Source organism: Calliopsis andreniformis, chromosome 5 (assembly GCF_051401765.1).
Source record: "Calliopsis andreniformis isolate RMS-2024a chromosome 5, iyCalAndr_principal, whole genome shotgun sequence".
Lineage (NCBI taxonomy): Eukaryota > Metazoa > Arthropoda > Insecta > Hymenoptera > Andrenidae > Calliopsis > Calliopsis andreniformis.
The window spans coordinates 11,989,438-12,015,637 of NC_135066.1; the positions used below are offsets into that span (position 1 = coordinate 11,989,438).

Here is a 26,200-nt window from a genome sequence, read left to right on the forward strand (position 1 = left end):
GGTATAAATTATAACATTCTTTATATTTATCACGTTTAAAGCTAAAAACTGACAACAAATAAGTAAAATGCGTGTACACAAAGAAACAAGAATTAACAATGATCACATAGTAATCTCTTACAACTTAACATGTTTACCTATACCGCATGGCTATTGTTGCATATTGAATCACAGGCGATACAACAATAGAATTATTGCATGTTCGTTTACACATATAATTGATAATAACAAAACTCAGGGAAACCTTGAAACTTTCCGCATAAAGAGTATCGATTAAAGTATAAATATAAAATAAATATTAGCTTAAACGCATTTTACTCGCGCGTTTGTTCATCGACTCTATGAAAAGACTGTATTACGTTTAATAACGGAAGACGTTATATAATTTTCACGTACATGATTTACACGTCTAAGGATTAGAGCAGGAAAAATATGTAATTTGATTATCCTTACGAATGTCGAAAGGAAATACGTGTACGTGCACGAATAAATATTTTTTTTTTTTACAGAGTATTTTGATTACGTAGGCGACAATAAATTAGAAAAGCTTGTGAAAACAGGCACAGTGTACAATCCCTCTGCGGCTTTTTCGTTAATAAATGAACTTCGCATTTTGCGGCACTTGGGTACAGTTTTTATTGTAACGATCTCTCGTTTGATTTGAAACCGTTTAACGAGTCTACAAATTTATAGCATCTCTTCTGAACCTGCCTTATACGTCTCACTGTCGAATTTGATATAAAACGCTTAAGATACCACATAATTGAAAAGAAATCAGCCAATCGTATGGTATCTTCAGGTTTCGCAATTTAAAGTGTATATCAATACTAAGGGCTCTATTCGTACTTTACATATCGGTAAATAAATAGTAAAACAAGCATATCGTAAATCTACGCTGTAAATGTTTCTTTGAAAAGCACATTGTTTTTAAGAGTAGAATATAACGATACCTATCGTTAATAAAAAAGAAATCAATATTATCTTTAAAGAGATAATATCTAAAAATTGCTATAGATAAGATTCGGTGAACAAATTGATGAATTAATTGTTTCGGTTAAAGTTGTTCGTTCATCCATTACGCATCTTAAAAGCAATGTGCTTAATTCAATACAGCACACGAAGATTAAGTTGTATTACCTCAAATGCAATTGGGAGATTGTATTAGATTTTAGTCTTTATTCATAGTGCCAACGTAAAACAAGATCGACAATTATTTATTGAAAATTTACGATTTTTCCGCTAAATAAATATACTTAGATCTTCTTGTCCCGGTTAGTTATGATTTTTGATAACTCCTAGCTAGTACACTTAGATACTTATCTATGTAGATATCTTCATAGATTTTTATTATTCTTTCACGTTTGTCCCTTCATGCACGTGTACATGCCCACTTTTCAGACTAAGATACGTTTCGTACGTATCGCATCACAGGAAGAAGTTTTAAATACTCGACACACGAAAAAAAAGATTCTTATATAGTTCGCGTGCATGTAAGTCAAACATACGAAATTATTATTTACACCGTGTATCAGAGTTTAACGAATGAAATATGTCACTTGTTTTCTTACATATCTGATACCAAATTTGGAGATTAACATCCTCCATTGGACATTGACTAAAAATGCATTGCGGATTCAAACACATGGTACTCAAAGCAACCCATTTTCGAAATAAACGTTTCAGCGGCTGTGCAAATGTTGTTATGCTTTGAATGTTTACCATATACCATAATGTGGATACAGTAATGTTATAATAGTAATTTCTGTCTTTTGCTGTGATATTAATTACCTACAACTCTTGTACATGATTTTATTTGTATGGATGCAATGCCAGTGCCCTACCGCGTAGACCTCTCTGACCTCCGACTCCTCCCTTTGGTATGACGTATCCTCCAGCGTGTCTCGCTGTTCCTTCTTCCTCTAAATTGCCATTACTTTCAATTAAATCGCGCAGTGGCCAGCAAGCTAAATGACGTGACTTTCCATGACGCGCTAAGACGTGATAACCTTGTCTGAAACACAGAAGATTTATTGTTTACGTACATTGATAATCCTTTCTATATTTCTCAAAGCATGTCTTGAGTTAAATATGTGACGTACCTCGATGAAATTAAGCCAACAAGTAATGCCCAGTGGGCTTTATGGCCTCTTTTTAAACATGGAGCGTGATTAAAATCAGAATCATATGGAATTAACACCATTGCTCCGTTTCCTAAAGCATGTGTTAATGTATCAGGGCATTGCTGCAGATCTACTAAAATATCTGGTCTATGGTCAGGAAAATATTCAGCTGCTAGCGTGCCCATGAAATCAACGCTGTATACTTCTCCATGTTGCGTGAAACCTCTTACACGAGCTTCGGCCAGAAGTTGGCTTACAGAAACTGGTTTCGTGTATTCCTGTGATGCCATAGCAAGGGCCACCAAACCGCATCTGTTAAACAATCAGATGAAAATCTTCTTCTTGTATTTTCATACATGAATCGAAACTGTAACTTACTGTGGACCATCTTGCAAAATTGGTTCAACTTGACAAAAATATGTTACTTCCGCATCCTTCAATTCATTTCTAGCTATCAGCTTCTCGATTTCAGCCTCTGCAGAGGTAAGGGTAATTTTGGCCCAAGGTGGCAGGGAGTCTGCATCGCTCACTTCTGTTTTCTCACACATAGGTGCCTCTGGCAAACTTGAGAGAGGTGGAGGCGGTGCTGGCATTTCTCACGAATGAACACAATATACAAACAACTACTTTCTTCGATTAACAAATACCTGCTTGGACACTATAATACAACGACGAAACACTTCCACGGCTATGAAATCATACACCTGTGCCTCAGTATTTTTAAACTCAAATTTCCCATCTCTCAGTGTCCCCGGTCCTCTTCCCTTTCACCATAAAGCGACATGATGATTCCTGCTCGTTGAAAAGAGTCTGCCAATGTCTCGCAGAGATGCGACTCAACTGAAACATCAACGCAAAGACAGCATGCGATTTGCAATATACAATCAAAGTAACATACAACAGTGTAATCCTCATAAGTTATCTATTCTAATCTAATACAATTCGATACATATTAAACTGCAGATATATCAAACTGTCAATATCTCTAGAATCAACTTCAATACATATCTCTTCGCGAGAAAGGATCTAGCTAGAATTACTCAAGTATAACGCTCTAAGAATCTCCTATCATCACGTTAGTCATTTAACCTTGAGAAGACTGCTGTCATCACACTGCCAGTCGTGAGTTGCAAGATTTTCGAGCAACACGATCGACAAGATTCATTTCCAGTAAACGAATTATTTCACGCGACAAGTAACAACGATTTCTTTAATCAGTTCCTAGACAGTCTCTAAACCTCCGTGAGAGCTCTAACATGCGAGAAGAAACTCGCAGGAATTCTAATGGCAGCACGATTGCACGGGTCGACATTGGACGGAGCAAGTACTCGATGATTACATTACACGAGCTCGGTCGACGGTCACCGATCTTTTCTTTCAGGACCCTTCGATCCTCGCCGACAGAACGCTCGACTAGTATCGGACAATGGAACCGAGAGGAATCGGTATTTGTTTACTGTACCTAGAATGCAAGAGAATCGCAGATGCACGATTTTGACGTTTGCACGTCCCCCCTATTCACCCTGTGACTCATGCACATACATTATGTAATTCTACGATGGAAATGGGAATCACACTCGAACGCATCGACGATGGCGATACTGAGAGTCCCGCACGGATGCGCGACGACTTGTTTTTTTTTTTCTCCCCAACGAATGACAATTATTCGTTTCACGAGGCTGCAAATCGTTCCTCGACGGGAGAGCCTCTGGCTGACATAGCGCACCTATGCCTTATCCGCAGGCGTCTCTGTCACGGAATACAGTCTGATAAGAAATTTCTCGCAGGCGCTGCAGCTCCGCGGATGATTCGACAGTTTGGGCAAGTGCATTGTTCGCAAGAACCCTAGCCCCGGGAAATGTATTGTTTATCTCTGTTCAATAGAGCCTGAAGTAAAGCAGCTGCGGGGATTTCGATGCGTATCGCATGAGACTGGCCAGGCGGCTCTGATAACGATGGAGTCGCTGATTGGCTGAGCGTCGGATGTTGGGACTTCCGATGGGTGAAAAAGTTTCGACACGTTGGGCGCTGCGAGCGCGGAGAGAATGATACGATGGAGCGCGAAAGGGTAGTTTAATTTGAAATTGTGGTTGATTTAGCAGTCAACTAGTGTCGTGTTAGTGTTATAAATTGATCTAGTTGGATTATAGAGTTGTGTAATAAAAAGTGATTATAGTAATGAATAGAAAATTCGCAAGTTTCTAGTTTATTAATTTCTATAAATTATTGATGAATATTGTCCACATTTAATTTAGCTGTGATCAGGGTGGAAAGAGTTCTATACTAACATAAATTTCTGCAAATACTTAAGGAAAAAATTAATTTTGATTTATTAATATTCTCCTTGAAAAGTCACATGCAATTGAAAACATTTTTTCACTTTAGATCAAGGATTTGAAATAGTTATTCTTTATAAAACCCTTTCAAAAAGTTGGTTAAAATTTAAATACTTGTGTTGTATAATTGATTGAAATAATTTGTGGTACTACAAAAGGAACTTTTTATTGTGATTGATTAAATTTTTCAGAGAAACTGAGATCCTCTATTTAACAGTTAACTGTAAAATAGAATGGTAAGGTTTCTGAAGAATAATAATTCATTGTGAAACAATTTTGAACAGGAATGTTATTTCGTTATTGTTAGCTCAAAAAGCTGGTTTCGTAAATTATAAGGAGGCGACGCTTTTGACCCCTCAAATTTTTTGCGACGACGCCTATGTGCTCTCCACGTGTCAAAGTGACGGTGAAGGGTGTGCGGGTGAAAAATTCTCCAACCACCCCCATAATATTAGTTCATAGATGTCACCGTTAGGTGGCTATACCAGTTCTTAATTTTTAGCTGTGACGTTGATAACTACGAGCATCTTCTTTATCGACATTATAATTATTAAAAATAATTATTACAAAGCGAAATATCTTGTCTAGATCATTTTAAATCTGTACGTAAAGATGTAAAGGGTGTAATAGTCTTTACTTTAAATAGTGTTCAGAGATTACAACGCAAAGTCTTTACATTCGCATATTACTAATTGTGAGATTTGAAAAACACAGACTTGAAAAACACAGTTAAAAAGGGAACAAGATAATTGTGTATATTAATTATTCCTTTAAACTCGATTTCCCTAGTGCAGCAAAAGATGGCGTTGCGGTGTCGCTGGAACATTCGATAGAAAAAGGTGTTCCTTGCGCAACCGCGGCAATTTTGATGCCTTTACAGGGTGGTTGAAAACAGGAATTAAAAATTGTAAGGAGTAATTGTACAAGGAAAACAAAACGAAAATTAAGAACGACGACATTATGTTTGAGTTTTCCTTTCTGAGTTAATACTCGTTAAAGATATCTGACACTTAAACTATGTAAAGAATGTGTCTGACTTATTCTACTCCTGGGGTCATTAGCCAGATTAGACACAGTAACATAAGTAGAATAAGACCCTAAGTCTGACACATGTCATGGGAATTTTAAGTTTATTTTTGATAAATATTAGGGGTGCCTATAATCAATCAATTATTTCAAGGTTAAACACACACCTACACATATGAATCCAAACTTCTTTTTATTATTTATCTAATCAATTATATAATCATCATTAAGCAGGATTTTATGTCAATTCTTTGGTAAATTTTCAATTTTTCTTTCGTAAAGAGATACCGATTTAATTTGCTTATCTAAAAAACATTTACGACTTTTGGGTGCCCCTGATAAAAACTTGATAACGAAACCTTAAACGCAATTTTGTCACTATTAATTTGCACCTAATTTTAGCATATAGAATGATTTTTAAAATTTCTGGCACCTCGTAGCGAATACCTTGTATAAGCACCATAAATTGAGTGCTAGAGTGAGAACGACAAGGAATATAAAATACTGGTATAGCTTGTGCACACGACTTCTTATATCTCACTACAACCGCATTTACAGTAATTACAATCGTTATATCGAAAATAAAAAAATGTTCAGTTATTTAATAATATCTTCTTCAGTATCTTCACAGGAAATGAAAATATGATTTCTACTTTTCTGACCACTTCTACAAACGAAACTTCGATATTCTTCCTCTATCTTCAGATTCTCAAGAAAAGTCTCCACGCTTTTCAATTTTGAATAACATTCATCTAAACAAGACAAACTCAATCTATTTTACGTTTCCTTTCCACTGATCATGTAATTATCATCGTGACTCACACTGAATAACGATATTTTTCCAAATCAAGATGTTTATTATCGCGCTGATCAATCTTCGAGACGTGACGCACGCCATCAATGGCATAATTAGGACGATCTTCGATCAGAATTATCTATGCAGGCCACGAGCACAACAAAGGATTGAATAAGTGCAAATAGCGCATTAGGTAGGACTCGTCAAACGTTTCTTGGATCTCGGGGCCTCTGACGTCTCCGTAATCTGTTTTTCTTTTTTAAGACGCGCGACGTCCTTCGCGGCACCAACACTCGGCCAATGTGTGTACTTTTCCCGCCGCACTTTTTTTCAATCCGCTTATTAACGCGACCATTCCGTAAATAAGACGCTACAATTACGACAAACGCGCATTGAAATCTCCACGTGACGGACGACGCGAAAGTCGGAAGTTGGTAAGAAGAAACATTATGTCGTAGAAGGAATATTTATTACAGTTGCCTGAGGTACATATATTTACACACGCGGAAGAGAAAAGGCTTGTTAAAATAAAAGAAGGACGTCACGAAGCTTACCTTGGCCTTGAAATTCTAGCGATCTTAAGCATGAAGATTCTGAAGAAGAAATTGTTGACGAGTGTTTCTTGCTTTCGTAAATGTATTTGCCTGCAAATTTGGCCTGAGGTTAAAATCATTAACACTACAACGTTAAAATCATTAACACTTCAGGGTGTGCCAAAATGACAGATTTTAGAAATAGCACATAATGCACGGAGATAATGTTTATTTATATATTCTGTTAACTTCATTCAGATATGATTGAGAAAAAATAACGTTTGTAAGGAATAAAATGTATGTAAGGTATACCTTATATCTATTGTGTTGCATACAAGATGGTGATGGCATGAAAAACATTTCATGCGCAATTTGAATAACATCTTGAGAACTTAAAAAAACTGGCTATGAAAGAAAAACATTCTTTGCAGTATATTGGTCCCTCGATACCATTCAATTGCATATCAATTTTTTTCTATGTCATTATAATTGCAAGGGATATTTGGGTGGTTCTATTTAAGTGTACCATCGTGTATATTACATATGGATAATTATAATTCAACATAGAAGTATTTATTGCTACTCTAAGAATTTTAGTATGTACACTTTGATTACCACATTTTTCATTTACTTTTTTCCTTTCTATTATAGCGCTTCTATTTTGTAAATTTCCATTCAGAATTTCTGAAAATGTTATCCGTGGTCGCGTCATATTTCCAAACCATAGTTACATAATTAATGTTTGAAAATTTCTCTTTAAATATTGAAATATCTGAAATATATGAACAAGAATATGTGAAGTAGAGGTGTGATGAATGTTTATGACCCTTCAGCATTGTGGAGATTCAAGCAGTAAAAAGAAGTGCACATCAATTATGTAGATACATTAAATTTTTTTATAATATGGATTTACGATTATGCAGAAACTCATTCATCAATTTCACGCTCTTTTTAGATTGAATAACTTGCTCCCTTAACTGATTCCAAGTAATTTTACAATAAGTGGGTTTCTTAGTTCATGAAACAATTATTGCGTTGTTATCGCTTCAGATGCATTTTAAATGTTTTCGTCCGGTTGACTATTGTGTTTTTCTTCGAAGGAGCAAGAGTAAAAAATCGAATAATTCGAATCTCTAAAGGAAAACTGAGTAATGCTTATCTGAAAGAGTGCAATAACAATTATTTATTATTTTGAATTATAAAAGTGACACAAAAGAATGAGAGGAAAATTTACTTCCAAGAATTTCTTAAGCTTCTTTTTCTTAGCCAAATATATTGAACAAAATAACGAAGATGATTTTGGCGTCTTTCAGCAAATAGCGTGTTCTCGGAATTATGAATAAGTATTTCTGTTGAACAGAATTATTAGTACTGATTTCCAGACCCGAGTGTTTTATTAAAGCTAAAAAAGTTTACCTCCTCAAGTGACGTCAGTGGTTCCTTGGCGAAACTCATTTTCCTTCCGATACAGCTCAATATTTGCCATGAATAAATTTTATAAAATGGTGACACACGATTCGATATATCTCTTAATCGCAAGATTTAACAACAAAAGAAACATTGACGTGATTATAGAAATAAAAGTGAAAGAAAAAGGCTGTGATTCATTGGCTTATGAAAATTCACATTAAAATATTGCAAAAAAGTGAGATAAGAAATTGACTATGTAATCGTGACATGAGTTGAATTATTTAAGACATCCAAGAAAAAAGCAAATGCTAAACATTATTCCATCTGAGGAGCAAAGTTTGATTATTTCTTGTTCTCTTATGACTCTTATATGATAAATGATTCTCGTATGGCAGACGAGTAGTGATGAAACATATCAATTTTATCGACTTTTATGTATTGAAAGTGTTTAGTCAAAGGGTTAACAATTAATACAAAAAAAATTTAAGACAAATTAAAAAAAATAGAATAGAAAATTAATACAGAAATCAAAATTTGAATGAATATCAATAAATATTAATAAAAAATAAACAATATTTTTGCACATTTAAATCACAAATTTCAAATTTTATTAACTCTTTTCTTGAAATAGTTAAATGTAACGAATGTGCAACATTTTAGCCAGAAATAATTATTAAACCGTGAGTCACTGTGTTCTTCAATATTGTCAATATTTCAATACATCGAATACCATATTTATTTTAACGAGTGTTATTTGCTTCCTGGAAGCTATACTAGAGTCAATAGGACTCGTGATTACATGTTAAACTCAGTCTCGTCACTGGCAAATGTGTACATAAGTGTGTACAATGAAAAGAAAAATAGAACGAGGAAAAACTTTTCCTTGGACCTTAATTTATCACTATGCTAATTTATCGATTGTTATTCACAATAAATTCACGGTTTCCTGAGTTGAATAATATAAAAACCATCCTCATATCGTCCTTTTTTAATTACACTTAAATTATACCATTAATCGATTATTCACTCTTTCTTGGAAGAAAGACTCGAATATAAAACTAAAATAATATTATTGAGGTTTCATGAAAGGCACTCAGCTTTAGTGGAATTTATACTTTTATTTCAATTTAGGTGATGATTGATGTATAGTTGATGCAAATTATACCATTAATTATTTATTTATCTAGTAAATTAATAATGAATATAATTGTAATGTTTTTATTAACTATTCGATTCTTATTCTGCTTCTATGCAGTTTACGATATTCTAAGTTTAGAGCTACTAAGCAAACTAAATTCAAGTAAAAAATTTGCTTTAATCAGTTTTAGAAATAATAGTACAATGGGATTAAAGCCTGTTAATCGATGTTAAATAAAAGAATAGTAGTAAAAGATTACTATTTAACAATTTTCTTCTAAGTATAATGAAAATGAATAAAGTTAAAAATTGTTATTATTTTTATCTCAATCATATATTATTTCTTCCTATAATTGTTATTCACTCGCTATAAGTTCGTGCCGTGGTATAAGCATTAAGACACGTTTCTAGAATTAACTCTTGCATTAATAACTCGTTCTTCTTATACCTGAGCATATTTCAAATATTATTTCACGCATAGTACTTGGCAGGGCACTTTATTCTAAATAATACTTATAAGCAGAATAATGTATAGATGTGGATATTGAACAAATTTCAAAAGAATTGATTCCTGAAAAAGAAATCGAAATTACTAATGCTATGTTTTTTTTTTTATTTTATATTGATATCTTACGACTCAATAATCAATATTATAGGAAAGTATTATAATGGGATTAAAAGGGTCGAATTTAGTTCTTAAATTAAATTATTTATAATAATACATTGTTATATCGTTTTCGTAATATTTTATTAGTCTATTTACAACCTGCTATCAAACCTTCCAAACATGTATTTACCTACTTATTAGAACATTCATGACCAGCCAGTATGATTGTCACTTACATATCAATCGCAGCCACTTGGCCACATTGGTAACATTAAGGGAAAATTTTTGTTTCTCTTGATAAAAAATAAAAATATTTGCGAAAATTGCAACTTGTTAATCCCAAATAATCAATTTCACTCTGAAAAATGACTCAGTAATAAATGAAGAATGCACAACTTATCACTCTTCGCCTTGATCAAATGATAGAACGATACTTTAAAAATCATGTCAACCACCGAAAAAAGGGACATAGGTATTGTGAAGAAATATAGGTAGAATGTGCAACAGAATCTTCTCTAAAAGAACATTATAATCACTCGAACATACAACAGAAACATACAGAAAGACTGAAAATAATTTACCATATAGTTTCGTTAACAACAAATCTTAAAAAAATCGATTTTTCCGAACAGAAGAGGAAACTCCCCTCTCACTTGAGTCTTATCCAAATTCGTAACACTCGAATAATATGTCACGTCAAAAAATAGTCAAACAACCAAGAAATCCTCGTGCAAATCGAAACCCAGTTACCTTGTCGATTCTTAATTCTCAGAGACATCCCAAGGAGATCACCTCAGAACGCGATCAGACACAGCGACGGGGCTAAAAAACTCATAAAAATGCGCGTCGTCGTCGGATTGGCCAGCAGGACGAATATTTTTCAGGTATCCTCACAAAACAATGGCGAAGAAGTATATTTCCAGGTGGGGTTCGGCTAGGAGCGCCGTTCTTCCCACCTTCGAGCTTCCGCGATTATCCTACCACCAACCGATCGGGCATATATAAGCATCGGTCGCGGGGACATCTCTAGAATTGCATCTAATCGCAGTTAACACGTACAGGTGAGTGAGTGCTCGCGAGTATCGCGACGTCTGTTGTTATTGGTTCGCGTTCAGATGAATCACGGTTGTGCGTCTGCGACGAATCGACGATCAACTGCGTTGCTCCAAAGAGTTTCGTGGAGCTGGGATTCTTGACTGCCTTGAGAATAACTAGAGCAGTTGTAGCTGGAGCGGTCAAGGTGTTGATCGTCGAACGTTGTGCAAAGTTCTCGGCTCTGTCGTCTTTAGTTGACGAGTAAAGTCAGTTCTTGTTCTTGGTTCTGTGAAGAGGAATTTTATTAAGATTTCTGAGGGAGAACGAGGTAGATTTATTTCAGTTGCTCGTTGGGAAGGGGTGAGTGTTGTATTAAAGGGGTGCACTAGCCTGGCGGTCTTAAAATATTAGATAACATTTTTCGACTCACGTGTGTGAAATATTGTGAAAGGATTGTTTTTTATGTAACATTTTTACTTTCTTTGTGACATCTATTGGATTCTCTAAATTATCTGATCAATTTCAAATTTTTGTAGAATATTTTTTATTAAAGTATATGATTTGGTATTATCTACTATATTTTCGGTAGTTTTATTTACTAAATTTTTATCATTTTCGCATTGTTACTTCTTTCACTGAAAAATAGATTTCTTTCGTAAGCTCCTATTTTCTCATTTCTAAAAATGATTAAAGAGCCTTAAATTATAGTGAAGAAAATCTGTTTCTGTGTAAGTGAAGGATAATTATAAGAATCTTCAGCTAATAGAAGTTCACATATGACAAGATTTATTATACATTATTCGCGGACAGATCAAAGGTGTACAGGTCTTAATTAGAATTCTTGTTTCGTAGAAACATGAAACTCGCAGTGGTTTGCTTGCTCGCGTTCGTGGCGGTCACCTACGTGTCCGCACGTCCTGATGATAAATACACGGACAAATTCGATAACATCGATGTGGACCAGATTTTGAATAGCGATCGTTTGCTGACCAATTACTTTAAATGCTTGATGGGCGAGGGAAGGTGCACCGCGGAAGGCAATGAGTTGAAGAGTAAGTAACTTCAGAGGAGCCATCTTGAATCTCGATTAGAGAACGCGTATGTTCTAGAAGCTCGTATTTCCTTTTATATGTCGTCATTGATTATTTTCATGAGTTCAAATTATATATAAAGATTCCTTTTAAAGTTAAACATTTAATTTTGTATGTGATATTTTCAATACATTCTTCAGTATAAGGAAAATGAAGAAAGATTAAGAAATATGCTAATTAATATTATGATTAGTAGCTTCAGAGATAAAAGAAATAGAAGAAAAGAGTTGAGACCTCTTAAAATCGATTAAAATCATTATTACAATATTCTGTTTATAATATTTTTTTAATTGTTGAATAATAATAAAAAATTGGCTAATAAATTTTTATTTTAGTGTTCAAGAGCATTTTAATATTCAACATTTACTATAGGCCAATAATTTAGGATAAATCGATAATACTTAAAATTAAACTATACATCACGATACTTTGGACTTCATACTAAAACTTTCAATAATATCTATAATGTTCTTCACCTCAATGTAATGAAAACATTCACATAATTGTTCACTGTTATTTAAATTTTCTATTTTTATTTTCCTTAACTTAGAAAGTGTTTCTAAATTTTAGTCCATCAATGTATATTTGATTTAAAAAGTTCTAATCAATTCTTTTCCAATGTTCAGAAGTTCTACCAGACGCCCTAGAGACCGAATGTAAGAAATGCACGGCAAGGCAGCAAGAGGTCACCAGGAAGGTCATCAAATTCCTTGTAGATAAAAAACCCGAAATGTGGCAGAAGCTCGTAAACAAATACGATCCTGAGAAGAAGTACAGAGTAAAATTCGAGGAGGAGGCGAAGAAAGAAGGAATCAAGGTTTGAGTGTCAACTGGAAACGCTGATGCTCTTTGATGTCGTCCCTGAGGACGGCTGAGTCAATTAAAACGATTATTCACGGGAAAAAGAAAACGACAGACAGTTATTAACTATTTATCAATTCCAACACTGTATGTTTAGGCAGAACAAACAAAAGAAACATTCTTTAGTCTATGTACTATGGTAATTTTCTAAATCAATAAATCTGTTTAAAATAATCCAGCTGTCGTGAATACAATTTATAAGCTTCGTGATATTCTGTGAAATTAAACTGCGATAAGTAACAGATTTCGGATTTTCATAAAAATATACTTTATTTTTTAGATAACCTAATATCTACTACTTTGCTTTTTCTTTTAAATATTTTTGTATAAGTGTGTATTTTGACTTTGTTACACATTCAAATTTTCTGCAAATGCATAAAAATCCGCAGTCAAGCAGTAAGTCATGGTGCCATAAATGATGAATTTTCAAATTAAAAACTTCACCTCATTTTCAATTCTCTGTACAAAATGTTAATGTTTTTTAAACATATTTTAACATTATTATTATTTGATTAACTTTCCTTCTGCTAGTTGCTTATGCTCTATAAGTTAAATTCGTTTTGGTCATCTTTTGCAGTGAACCCACGATTCCACTTTCGCTTTTACATACTTGTTTCCAGTTTGCTTTTACTACGTGAACTAGCACACGCTGACCTCTCGACACTGACACAAACGAAGGGTCATTTCGTACAATTTGTATTCGTAAAGCGTTGTTTTAGATATTCGTCGCGTCATTTTCAACTGCCCACGCGTGTCATTCAACGTTGAAACTCCATTACGTAATTTTGGAGATGGAAAGTGTTCCATGTTGTTACAGTCGACCAAATGACACAACTGTGATATTAACAATCAAAGTGTCATGAAGTATTTGATATTTAATATTATAAGTAACAATCAGTGCCTCGTACTGAGAAACTTAGTGATTCATCAATTATTATTAATACTGTAGATAGAAAATATGACTGAAGAGAAGTAATTTCTATTTAAGGTTGGCATTAATTTTGACCATCTTGAAAGTCTCCTTTACTTTCAGAGGAAAATGACACAGTAATCATTGTGTTGTAAGTGAGAGGAAAAAGTAAAGGATTGTTTGTAGGTCAAGGATGTTTAGTCATTTTCAACGACTTGTCAATTACGTAAATGATTGGATACTTAAAAATTTGGACATTTAAAAATTTTCACACTTAAATATAACAAATGTGGAATATTTAAATATTTTAAATACAGGATAGTTTAATATAAAAAATTTGAAATAATCAAATACTAATGAAAAAGAAAAAACAATTCATTTGTCAAATCGATTTCTAAAAATATCGAGTTATCGAACCAATCACTTATCCTAATTTCATGCCAAATTTTGAAAATCTCTCGATATTATAAGTATCGTTAAAAGTTCTCAATTCTGCCACTGTAAGATGCACAGTACAATAATACAAAAATAAAAACAGTACAAAAGAGGAGTAATAAGAGTAAGAAATTGAAGATCCAAGTCAACTATTCCTCAGAAGTTCCTCTCTTAACCAAAAACCCATTAACTCTTCGATTTACGTAAATTTGTCACTCAAAATCAAAAGGAATGCCTGGATTAGAGAGCACGACCAATTTTGGTCTTCGAGTCGAGAGATTCAAGAAAAACTTCTTTAAGTTTTACTCGAGGAACTTTCCAACCCTGTTTCACATCTGCTACGACCCAATAGGCACTCACAAAAAATCGCGCGCCGTCATAGGCTTCCTTCTTGGTTTCTTCATGGCTGTACTTTTCTATGAGTTAATCATCGTTGACCTGCAGTTTGATAAATACACCAGCTTCAGTCTCGCTGTCATTCTCACTACTATGTTGTCGATTGGATGTGCCACTTCGATTCAGGTACTCAATTGACAAATAGAATTATTGAAAAATTAGATTGGAAATACTTATGAGAAAATCTATATGTAGAAATATGAAAAATTAATACTTTTTTTATCTGTGTACTCGATATACATGCTTAATCTTCACATTTGATTAATTAATGTTTCTCTTTGTTGGGTTAGTCTAATCTATTTTTTAATAAAATCAAGATTTTAAGTACAAAGTGATAAAAAGGGTAATAATTTGGTATTTTGTACGAAATTTTAATGTAATAGGTGAGATGCGTTTGTCTTCTGACGATTCCAGCTTTCTTTGGCAGATCAGGTCGTAGTATGCTGAGGGCACTGGTTTTAGGATATTTAATTGCTGGGCCTTTTTTTAATTTGATGTACAATATTAAAGAAGTCGTCAGAACTTTCGCTTGCACCTCTCAGCTGACTTACAATCTCACCAAGACTCGGTTTGATTTGATGTTCAAACCATTTCAGCAGGTACCATTTTATAAGTAACTGCTAATTTTTTACATATTTTGCTCAAAATGTATATAAACCATAGAAAGATATAAAAATATAAAAAATTAAATTGTAGTATCTTAGTAAATAATAGTAAATATAATAGTAAATAATAAATATATAGTAACAAGTCTATAAGAAGAAAATCGAGTTAATAAAAAAAATTCTTAATTCTAACATCACTATATTTTTATTAAAATCGCCAGGCTATACTCGCTATGAAAGAAGATGCAGACGAAGTGAAAGAGACTTTAGCTTCAGTGAGGGAACTGATCAGTCCAATCGTGGAAGAAGTGGAGGGTGAAGAAGAAATGTTACGATTAAAAGAAGAGAATGATTATCTGGATGAATTACAAGGCGATACGAAGAGAAGCAAAGAAATTGAACAAAAGCACGAGCAAGAAATTGAGAAAGCTAAATCGGAGGCTGATGTGTACGAGGCGAAGTACAAGATGAAGGTCGAAACTCGGTGTGAAGAACAGCTTAGTCGAGGTGCGGAAAGGTGTAGGTATGAATTCCAGAAATTTTCTTATAAATTAAACAATCTTTTCCAAAAGCTTTTTCAGAGCAGAAAAAGGAGAAGAAATTAACTTAGGAGTGAAAATACACTTTACTATATTACATATTAATTTGAATTTTGTCATCCGATTATAGAGATATGTTCAGCGATGCTTACGATAAATGTTACGAAAAAGTTACCGTTTTCGTTGCCTGGCTCCTCTGTTGGCCAATGAAGCTGACTTTCGTCTGCAACCTCGTTCAGGCACTGGGTGGTTCGAGTATTTGCGATCCTACAGGAAAAGTTGACAGTGGTATCGGTGAAGGCTACTATGCCCTAAAAAGTATGACTTTCAGTATTTACTTTTTTTGTAATTTCCTTGGTGGCCGATTTCAAAGTTAAGTCAAACAAGGCCATTCTTCTAAGGTGCCCGTGACGAGTTGACCAGTAGCCTAAAAAACGCGAAATTGCAGTACAAGATAAAGAAGCCTCCAGTGATTTTGGACGTGCAAGATGCTGCAGACGCAGCCAAAGCAGTAATGTATCAATTTTCCGCGCGAAGGAGGCTCTTCGAGTCTATAATGGTCACCCTGAAGAGGTGCTTGTCGTTCGTCTTTCTGAAGATCATTCTCAGCGCTCAAACCTACCACGACAAATACTTGGACGATATCGAGCATGATAATATATACGTGACGCCCTACTTCCGGAGAATCGACGCAAGAAGAAAAGCACGCGGTAGCATGACGCTGCTGCCATTGAAGAAGATCGAGAAGCAGAAATTCGTCGATCCTTACAGCCTGAAACCGAGCAAGGCCGAGAAGTTTCATCTGATAGGCCAAATTGTGAAATTATTGCTAGAAATAATCTCAGCCAGCACGTTCCTTATTTTGGATTGGCTCTTCTATGAAGTCTTGGATCTGATTAGAAGACACGCTTACATGGAGTACACGCAGGCAAGTTTTATGATTATACTAGGTTTTGAGAGGAATTTCGTTGAGACAGATCAGCTGTTCGATGGTGAATGATGCAGTATTTGCATCGTATTCACTGTTTGATAGTGAATGGTCTCTCCCCTCTCTTGCGTCAGAGTTATACTAACGAGTGGACCATCACTGTTGGAGGCCTCCTTGCAAGCTCATTTCTGGTGATTTCCACCAGATTTTTAGACGCTTATAGTTATAAGCTTCGAATGAACGAAGCTTCAAACGCAAAATCGTTATCCTTGATTTTCGTCTTATTTTGGCATATAGAATCACCCTTTAAAATTATATCGCGCTGTTCAAAAACATTTAGTACAGTAAGTCTACAAAAGTGTGCAAGTATTGAGCTTCACCTAATATCCACATGAAACAAAAATTTTCAAACAAACCCTGCTGCTTCCAATATATAAGACGGTATTCATAAAAATCTGTGCGCTGAAATTTCAGGAAGGACAACACGACCTATCACTAGAGATCCGTGGCACAGGTGTAATAGCCTCTCTGATCAGAAGCGCAGTGCGCGGCTTCAATGTGAAGAAACACATAAAGACAGTCATCTCGAACAGTGCCTGTCTTCCAAGGCCAACGAAGCTCCCCCTTATCATAACCCTCAAGATCTATGGAACCTTCTTCGGGATCTTCGTCCTGATCTTCGGATCTGTCTACACGCAGAGAACTCGAAGAGGAATTTGCTCATTCTTCTATCGAAAAAGGGAGAAAAGACGTGTGCTCTATCTGTACAATGAGAGTCTGAGACGTAGAATCGGTTTCACGAGGTTCATGAAGGCGAAGGTGAGAAGGTTGGTGAGAACTCGTCGTCTGGAGCACGATGTGGACTTCTGGAAAGCTTTGAGGACGAAGAACCCTGAGGTCTTCGGGTGGCTCAGGTTCTTCGAGTGTGCTAGAGACAGGTGCCTGATTTGTGGGGAAGTGGAGCCTAGAAGGGGACCGAAGTATAGGCCGTGTACAACGCCAGGGTGTCCTTTCGTTCACTGTGCAGAGTGTTGGAGGGATGTTGGGAAAATCTGTTACGCTTGCAGTGATGTACCGGAAACTGATACGGAGGAATATGACACTCAGCGCAGTGATTTTTGATAGTAGTCTTACTTGTTGGAAGAATTCATCTAATCACTTTTGAGTGATGGTGTTGCTATGTCTAGGTGTTAGTTTGTATAGTATAATTTTAAGTATATTATTTTTGAAGTAAGGTTTAAGTAAGTAGTTTAAAATTGTAAGAGGCTGAATAAAAAAAAAAGTAAACGATGCAGAATGGAGAACTTGACTATAGAGTAGGAAGTATTTTATACTACATACTGTACTACTCTATACTATTCTACAAAATAATCTACAATACTCTGCACTGCTCTACATTATTCTACACTACAAGTTACTGTATTCTCTTAAACATTACAGGAGTCTACAGTAAGTACTATTTTATGACATATTCTACACTGCATTGTTTGCAAACACTTCCCATGAAACTCAGTTTCAGTGTGTCTTTCGACCCCTGAGGAAGCCAGCTGCAATGCCAGCTTACACCCGAAAACTTCAACAGCGAGAATTGTATGACGCCGTGCAGTGAAAGCCTTAAATCTCTGATGTTATAGAATATAGAATATCATACAACACAAAGAGCTTGGTTTCCTGAAATTCATAGTCACAACAATTCACCAACTTTAACTATCGCGTCGCTCCTGCACACTGTATCACGTTCCCTCCAAATTCCTCACTGTCATACGATACAATCGTCATCAGAAGATGCACTCCTCACATCAGTTTCAAGTTCTGAAGTCTCTATGACAAAGATTCAAACTTGTCTAGGATTTTCAGGGAGACCACGATATCATCGTAGATGGTAAGGCCATCCCCGCGTATAAATCTCACGTAGCAAAGTCGACAAGAAGTTTCAGATTTCACGAGGTAGGAACGAGAACTCAAGATCTGTAGGTACTCACCGCGTTGAATTTACGAAGCCTCGTACGCCTGAACGGAATACGCAATAATGCGCGCAAAGAATCATTACAGTATCACAGAGTCTTATCGATTCTAAGGAACTCTGTGACTCTGTTGAACGTCAGAAGTTTCCAAGAAGTGTAGAACGAGAAAAAAGAATTCAAGGAAAAAACTATGGTAATACGATGTAAAAGAAGGTTAAAGATTCCACTACAAATATTCTCTTGACTCACTCTATTCTAACGAGTGATATACATACATAATACTCCAAAGCTAATTTACCAATTCAGCAAATTGATCCAAAATAGGTATTGTTACATCCTCGAACTTAGCGAAAATCACAAAATCATTGAGAAGCTAACGATTCGTTTACTTATCTTGTAGTAATTACTTATTTATTAATAACTTAATTTATACATGTATCTTTCTTTTTTTTAAATAAACTCACAAGTTAAGGGGATAAAATCAGTAAAAACTAAGTGAATAATAAGATCCTGAAGAACGTCACTTTTGAATTGAGCACTACCATTCAGACGTAAGTCGTCCTTCTATCTAACAATATCGCGGCGCAGAAGGAAATGATCCTCTATTGCTTGTTTTCTCTTAGCGAATTACACGATAAGTACAATTTCCTTTGTATATGATAAGCAATTGGTTACGATTCCATGGGACTAACGAGCTATGGCCCGAGCATATAAAACGTTTGTGTTAACAAGCTCGATGTTCAGTGATCGAAAAACCTAGAGCTACGAATCTCCCAGAGCAAGATGAAGACTGTTCTGATTGTTCTCGTGCCTTTGATCTTCTCGTTCGTGGAAGTCTTCAGCGAGGACAAGTATACAACGAAGTATGATAACATCGATGTGGACGCGGTTATCAACAGCGAAAGACTTCTGAATGGATATGTGAACTGTTTGTTGGATCGAGGTGCTTGCACCCCGGATGCAGCTGAACTCAAAAGTGAGTATTCAACCCTTTGGTATAGTAGAGTCACAGCGTTTATATTAACTAAATTCTTGTTGACATGAAAAATACTGTGGGATAATTTATAGAGATTAACAAATTAAAAAAATGCGAATTTTCTCTGCAGAGAAATAAACACTCAGTTATAGTTATGATTTTCATGATAGACAATAATTATACTATAGTTAAGGTGGCAACCTTAACACTTTCCTTCCTTCCCAATTTTCGAATAATTAAATCCTCAAATTTTGAAGTCTTTCACTTTAAGTCATTATGCATAAAATTTAAATGATCAATGTTCTCCATATATACTGTTCACTTGCTATAAGTTTGCGACTCGATATATACAAGTTACAAGACTATAGAAAATAAGACAGTAAAAAACAAGTCCAAAAGACAAGGGGTACAGCCACGAGTTTATAACGAAGAAATAGATACTGTAACCCTTCTATTGTGCTCGTACACTATATTGTATTACGATCATCTCGATTCGAAATTCCTGAAAATAGCAAAATATTTGATTCGTATTCGACCAACTCGAGCACAAAACTGACAGAAACTGTATCACTGCATTGTGAAGTCTCCTGGACATGTCGCATCACTAATGCAACATGTTGGAATACACGTACCACATACGTGTTCGTGTAGTTATATGCATATTCCGCAGATGTTCTTGGGCGGGACGCCGTCGTTTTACGGTCGACCGCAATTTTATGAGCATCATTACTATTCACGGAGGACAAGGCCATGCGTTGAAACAGTGACGCGTCCTTTGCCATCTGGGAAAAGTCCTCGGCGTGATACAATTACTCCAACAAAGGAACGACATCTTTTCCGATATAATCTAATCTTCTGGATCTCTTCGAATTTTCAGAAAATACAATATATTGAGATTTAGGCTAATCTAGAGACTCAGCACCTGTCTGGCTCGAAAATGATCGTATCATTAAGCTATTGTTATGGATTCCCAATATACAAATTTTTCAACTTTGCACAAAAATGCTCATTTTTTGAACCACTTGTTTTCTGTCAAAATAACTTAGGTACGCACCCAGCAATTGGATATTGGAAAATAAATTAGAATATGTAATCGTTATAACTAATGTGCAAGACTAGTACGAGTTGATCTTAGAAAGATGTCCCTCGCGATAAATTGAGTTGTGATTTTGTAGTAAGGATGTGGAAACACTTTGCAGTTTGAAACAATTTTTTATGAAAATTTCAGAAAACCTTCCTGATGCATTGGAACGCAACTGTTCAGCCTGCAGCGAGAAACAGAAAGAGTTTGCAGACAAAATTTCTCAGCATTTAATCGATCACAAAGGAGAGGATTGGAGTCTTCTCGAGGCGAAATACGACCCAAGTGGAGCCTACAGGCAGCGTTATCTTCAGAATCGAGCTAAAGAAAGAGCTATAGACTAAATCAACTCTTTTGTGATTCAGCACCTACAAATTTTTACGTTACCATGCTTTCTGCACACGCACATAATTCTTAATAACTTTATCGTAGATAAATCTTAAATATCTCGTATTACTTGTTTATCTTTTGAATAACAGAATCCAGATTACATACAGTTGTTACTTCCAACCTATTAATTAAAAAACTTTGTTTAACTGCAAAATATAACTACTCCAAGTTTTTAAACTTGTTAGTGTGCATAATTCGAATTAAACAGAAAGATTAGAAACCACGTCTATGATACTAAATTATCAAATTTCTATTTGCATAAAATAAATTTAAACTAAATCTTACAACTGCACTTAAAACTTTATTTCATTGAAAGCAACAATGAAAAATACTTCCCTCGGGGGTTGAAAAATCGTCCAGCCTGAATTTCATTAGCAAAATCATTTCAGGGCTTGTATTCAATTCGAACCTAATCAAACTGTGATTTAGGGATCCCTGGTCAATTTATCAACCCCGAATAGAGCCCAGAACCTGATTCGTGTTTGACGCGGGGCCAAAAGGGATCCGTCTCTATAATAATATCCGGTGTCCCGAAGAGAACTCGCGTCCCACGAGGATCTATCATCTATCCTTTCGAATTCCTTCGATCTTCAACACGAAACGTTTTTAATACGCAAGAAAAAGAAGAATAAGAAGCTATAGGTGAACTAGTCTTCCTTGATGCATTAACCTCGCCAAGGAAACTGCAATCACTGCACACGCCTTATCGAATCACTTGTCATAAGAGGACGCAATCTCACGTGACATTCAAATTGATTAATAATCACGTAAAAGCGACGGGAGCGATCTGTGATTTTATTATCAAGCGCACGCTTGGCGTGGTAATAATGGCAATCAATGCAACCATAGATGATATTTTTTTTATACCTGTTTTGAGAATGATAATCATCGCAGGATACATGGGGGGAATGAGGAAAAATTTCAAGATTCTTTGAATTGGAAAAACAGTGATAAAATCAGGAGAAAGTTGAATAGATGAGGAAAGAAATACCTAGACCTAAATGCATACAGTAATTAACAGAAATTAATATGTATGAAACTCAATATTGAAAGAAATGAACTACGAGTAAGACTGGCTCATGACCAGCTCAGGTACACATATTTAATGAATCATTCATTGAATATACATATGTGTGTACATAGTAATATGATGTAAAACAAAAATTAACTTGCCAGTTTTTTTAATTCTATCATAACTTTTACCAGCTATTCATCATGGTCAAGTAAGTGTGTAAATAAACGATAGTATAAATTAAATATCCATTACTTCCCTCAAGATAAAAATGGTCCATTTTATCCACCCCTTGCCCTAAGGCAAGGGGTTAAGAATCTTTAAATTCTACAAACGTTTCGAGTCAGTAGACCCCTGCACCAGAGATCAGTAATCCGAAAGAGCTTCCTGTTGCTACCGTTTCACTGCGACTCGAGAAGAGCAGAAAAAAGGGGTCAGGGGTGGGGGTGGGAGAGGCTGTATAATCTTGTGCTACATTTTGCGGTTTAAAGTTACCGAAAATATCCCGTATCCGGATATTCGGGGAAGCTGTAAAGCCAGTCCACGTGGGTGGCCAGGTCCCTAGGACAATCCTTTGCCTTGGTTTCCTAGAAGTCCGAGATTTCCAAAGAGGGGAGAAAAGGTTTAGGGGCAGTGTGTAACAGAGACGCGTGACTAGAAACAAAGACTGACCGATAGTTTCTTCTGAAAAATCACGTGGCGAAGCACGGACGAAGAGATCACGTGCTGGTACATGCAGTTGAGAGTAGACGATGTTTGACCTGCTAGAGCAGAATACAAAGTCGAAGAAATAGTATTCAGAGTAGCACTCCTCGGGATTCATCTGTTCACAGTTGTGGGCAAAGATGAAATGGGCATTCCACTTAGGGGCACCATTATAAGAGCAATTTTTTTCAATTCTTTTTCCTCTTCTTTTCAAAAAATGTAGAATTTAAACATTATTCATGCAAATTGGATTACACCAATACAGAATGTACTTTCAATTTTTTTAAAATTTCAAATATTGTCTAGTAGCTGACATGTTTGAACTTCCTTTATAATTACTAAACTCATCTGGGAAAAATTATTATACAGGATAGCTAAGTTACTGATACAACTGATACTCATATTGCTAATTTTATAGATCCAAAATAGTAAGTAAAAAGAATTGAATTATTTTTTAATTCCACTAAAAACCAGCTAGCTCCAATGGGAAGCTAAATAGAAAACGATTTTTCGTGTGAGTGAGCGAGTAAATGGGTGGGCGAGTGAACAAGCTTGTGCAGTAGCAAACTGATACAACTAGTTTCTAACACCCAAAGACAGACTGTAACCAATAAGGGAGATATACAAAAAGTTTGTTAATTAGCGCCTTTAACGCCTTATAATTTCTTGAGATTCAAAAAACAAAGAAAAAAGGGTCCCCTTATATTCGATTCTCCAAATGGGAATACCCCTTTAACAGCTTCGCGTCAGCTCCCGAATAAACTGGAAAGCGCGTTTTCAATGAGATCGTCGACTTTTATGAACTCCTACGGACACTTTATTGCCCAGTGGGCTTCCTCGACGAGCCATCGTCTGAAATTCCACATAGATAGACCCGTCACCCGTAAAACGTCTTTGTAGCAATAAAAGGGATTACGGGTGACCCCACGAAGCCAGGCCCCGCCGTGAAACTATTAAGCCAACGTAAATCATGTTTTGGTGGACGATCGGACGGTGTCTAATCTGTGATCCCCTCCCTTCTCGAATAATAAAATTTTGTTGAGCAACGATGTCGAGCGCAATCAGGAAGTATTCCAGTGTTCCCGAGGCAGTTAATAAAATATATATGCTTGTCTTAAGTACCCATAGAATCCGAGGAACAAGATCCATAGAGCATGATTGAAAGATTTGGAGATTTTGTTAACTGATGGGCGATTTAAAAGGAGTGAAAGTTTGGAGTAGGTTGGAACAAAGTTTTCAAAAATGGTAAAGGAAATATAATATTTATATGTAGTACGATTAGAAGTCTATTTTTCCAGAAAATGGACAGTGGTATTTTGAGTTCAATAAAAGTTTAACTCAGAAATTGATTATACAGAAACATAGAAGTATGAGAGACCCTCGACACTAAAATTTCGCCACAAAATGGTAAGATTTGCGAGGTAATATAATACCCACCTTGTTCATCGTGCTTCAAAGAATCGAAAACTGCTTTGTTGTGTAAGGAGGCCGCATAGGTCATCAGGGGGACCTAACCCATCAAAAAGAGTTGTCTGTTGTTCGAGGAATAAAAATAAAAAGGCCAAACCTCGCAAGAAAAAAAATCATTTTCACGTCAGGGTTCCAAGAAAAGGACCATATATCAGCAAAGGAACTGAAATAAGGCGATTAAATTCTCCTGCGAGGATACGTTCATGGGGATCCAGAAACAAAGTAAAGTTTTCAGGTAAATGTGATTTCAATATCCCCTTCTGAAATTAAACTCCACTAAAAGGAACGAATACAGAAGAATGTACCTAAGAAGCAGTAATTACAACCATTTAAAAGTTCCTATTACTGACCATATTCAATTTAAAAAAAAGAATGTGACAAGAAATGAGCTAATAAAACTCCAGTGGCCTCGAGATCTCCTTAGCCACGTTCAAACCCAGAAAGTGGCTTTACCTAAATAACATTACCAAAAATATTTCCAACAGGACCCATAGCTTTAAATTTCGTACACCAGAAACATGTTGCTCAAAATGTTAAAAATAGCCAGCCATCGTGTATGCCCCGTGACGAAAGGCTAATCCATGGAAGCTAATTTCGTAATCTGATTAATAATGCAGTATTCCAGTGGACTTAATCGTTGTTTTATTACACCCAATCCTATTTTACGATAGGTTGGACAGATCGGAGAGGAGCCGATGGCGCAGCTTTGATGTAAAGCGTGCTCGATGGTATCGATACCTATGTATATAAGAGGCCAAAGGAACAGGCATCGTTACTCTGCTAAAGTAGCTCCGACTGTCATTATCTCTTCTCGAAAGTCAATCTGACGCAGCATTATACGGCGAGGAGCGGCCTCCGAGAAAGTGCACACGTGTCGGGGGCTGAAGACAGGTAGCCCGTTCCGAATGTTCCCACACGTGGTCCAGCCGTGTTCATAATTAATGCGCGACACGGTACAACTGGGATACATAAAACGATTCCTTTTTTATCTCAAGAACCGGGCAACCATAAAAAATGTCCCTCCTGCAGCCTGTTGCTCCTATACGCATGCGCACATCCGGCCCCGGGGCTCATGTTAGATTTGTCCGTTTAATGGCGATTCAACAGGACGGGATTTCAGAACGACAGCCTCCTTGGATGTATGTATACGAATTTATTGTATGCGATCGCGGGACGAGATTAGGCTTTTATTGTCGAATTAATTAATCCTTCTGGCGTCGGAGAATGGCACTGTTTAGGCAAATAAGCCGAACAGTTTAATTACAGTAGACATTCCTATCGAACTCCAGTGAAACTGTTTTACGATGGAGGGACGTCTGTGAGGAGGATTTTACGGTGAAAGGGAATAAATAGATATTGGGTTAGACTTTGAGAATACTATGTTGCGGGATATATACAGGGTGGACCAGCTAACGTGACCACCTCTAAGTTACTTTCGTTATTAGTGATCCTATCAGAATTTTTTTGTTATTGATGATAGGATTTCAGGGGACCTTCGAGGTGATGCTATTTATTTTTTTTCTGTACCTTTTTCTTTGCCCTTTTTAAATTGTATTAATTAATTATTTAGGCTATAGCATCAGATGGAAATATTGAAATATAAGTTACCAGTAAGTTTCAAATCCTATGAAGGAGGTTAAAAAATATCCCCTGCCCATTGGCTACAGAAAAGATTCTGGATCCGCCCCTAACAACACAAAAGGGTTAACCCGACTTGAGGATTTAATGAAAAAAGTTGATTTTCTCAATACAGGCTTAATGCACGGAAAATATATTAACCTGACGTTATTGAACTCTCTTGCATAGAATCTACAACAGAATTAATACCAGTCAACTT

General features: G+C 35.8%; 5 protein-coding genes across 10 annotated transcripts in view; 4 read left to right on the forward strand and 1 right to left on the reverse strand.

Moving 5' to 3' along the window:
* Positions 1-10,859, forward strand: part of Krt95d (phosphofurin acidic cluster sorting protein KrT95D) — an 85,387-nt gene extending 74,528 nt beyond the window's left edge. Inside the window, exon 13 of the transcript XR_013002028.1 lies at positions 10,738-10,859. The gene's annotated coding sequence lies outside the window, so the exon portion shown is untranslated. The remainder of the gene's footprint in view (positions 1-10,737) is intronic.
* Positions 5-3,952, reverse strand: LOC143179840 (actin maturation protease). 5 transcript variants are annotated; one of them, XM_076379238.1, is made up of 5 exons: positions 3,663-3,952; positions 3,460-3,582; positions 2,499-2,960; positions 2,100-2,432; positions 5-2,011 (listed from the first exon to the last, which is right to left on the reverse strand). In XM_076379238.1, exons 3-5 carry the CDS (start codon positions 2,711-2,713, stop codon positions 1,810-1,812), a joined length of 750 nt encoding a protein of 249 aa, XP_076235353.1. In that variant the 5' UTR covers positions 2,714-2,960; positions 3,460-3,582; positions 3,663-3,952; the 3' UTR covers positions 5-1,809. The 5 variants fall into 5 exon arrangements, with proteins under 5 accessions (XP_076235353.1, XP_076235351.1, XP_076235354.1 ...); XM_076379236.1 differs by having other exon boundaries at positions 3,210-3,582; XM_076379239.1 differs by lacking the exon at positions 3,460-3,582 and having other exon boundaries at positions 2,499-2,684; positions 2,768-2,960; positions 3,583-3,952.
* Positions 10,860-10,889: 30 nt separating the features above from the next.
* Csp3 (chemosensory protein 3) lies at positions 10,890-13,126 on the forward strand. Of its 2 annotated transcripts, none has more exons than XM_076379241.1 (3): positions 10,890-11,026; positions 11,853-12,052; positions 12,718-13,126. In XM_076379241.1, exons 2-3 carry the CDS (start codon positions 11,857-11,859, stop codon positions 12,912-12,914), a joined length of 393 nt encoding a protein of 130 aa, XP_076235356.1. In that variant the 5' UTR covers positions 10,890-11,026; positions 11,853-11,856; the 3' UTR covers positions 12,915-13,126. The 2 variants fall into 2 exon arrangements, with proteins under 2 accessions (XP_076235356.1, XP_076235357.1); XM_076379242.1 differs by lacking the exon at positions 10,890-11,026 and adding an exon at positions 11,312-11,328.
* A 1,342-nt stretch (positions 13,127-14,468) lies between these two features.
* LOC143179844 (protein sneaky) lies at positions 14,469-18,657 on the forward strand. The gene is made up of 6 exons (XM_076379244.1): positions 14,469-14,819; positions 15,077-15,292; positions 15,520-15,821; positions 15,968-16,155; positions 16,239-16,769; positions 17,244-18,657. The coding sequence occupies exons 1-6, from the start codon at positions 14,529-14,531 to the stop codon at positions 17,885-17,887; spliced, it is 2,172 nt and encodes a 723-aa protein (XP_076235359.1). The 5' UTR covers positions 14,469-14,528; the 3' UTR covers positions 17,888-18,657.
* An 812-nt stretch (positions 18,658-19,469) lies between these two features.
* On the forward strand, positions 19,470-21,261 carry Csp4 (chemosensory protein 4). Its single transcript, XM_076379243.1, has 2 exons — positions 19,470-19,705; positions 20,934-21,261. The coding sequence occupies exons 1-2, from the start codon at positions 19,513-19,515 to the stop codon at positions 21,128-21,130; spliced, it is 390 nt and encodes a 129-aa protein (XP_076235358.1). The 5' UTR covers positions 19,470-19,512; the 3' UTR covers positions 21,131-21,261.
* Positions 21,262-26,200: the final 4,939 nt, after the last annotated feature.

Bases quoted from the DNA above. Each gene is read 5' to 3' on its own strand.
- Csp3 (XM_076379241.1), top strand. From the start codon at position 11,857: ATGAAACTCGCAGTGGTTTGCTTGCTCGCGTTCGTGGCGGTCACCTAC. The intron at 12,053-12,717 runs GTAAGTAACTTC...TCCAATGTTCAG, and splicing joins GGAAGGCAATGAGTTGAAGA to AAGTTCTACCAGACGCCCTA.
- Csp4 (XM_076379243.1), top strand. From the start codon at position 19,513: ATGAAGACTGTTCTGATTGTTCTCGTGCCTTTGATCTTCTCGTTCGTG. The intron at 19,706-20,933 runs GTGAGTATTCAA...TGAAAATTTCAG, and splicing joins GGATGCAGCTGAACTCAAAA to AAAACCTTCCTGATGCATTG.
- LOC143179840 (XM_076379237.1), bottom strand. From the start codon at position 2,713: ATGCCAGCACCGCCTCCACCTCTCTCAAGTTTGCCAGAGGCACCTATG. The intron at 2,433-2,498 runs GTAAGTTACAGT...ATTGTTTAACAG, and splicing joins ATTTTGCAAGATGGTCCACA to ATGCGGTTTGGTGGCCCTTG. The intron at 2,012-2,099 runs GTACGTCACATA...TCTGTGTTTCAG, and splicing joins GTTGGCTTAATTTCATCGAG to ACAAGGTTATCACGTCTTAG.
- LOC143179844 (XM_076379244.1), top strand. From the start codon at position 14,529: ATGCCTGGATTAGAGAGCACGACCAATTTTGGTCTTCGAGTCGAGAGA. The intron at 15,822-15,967 runs GTATGAATTCCA...ATCCGATTATAG, and splicing joins CGAGGTGCGGAAAGGTGTAG to AGATATGTTCAGCGATGCTT. The intron at 16,770-17,243 runs GTTTTATGATTA...AATTTCAGGAAG, and splicing joins CATGGAGTACACGCAGGCAA to GACAACACGACCTATCACTA.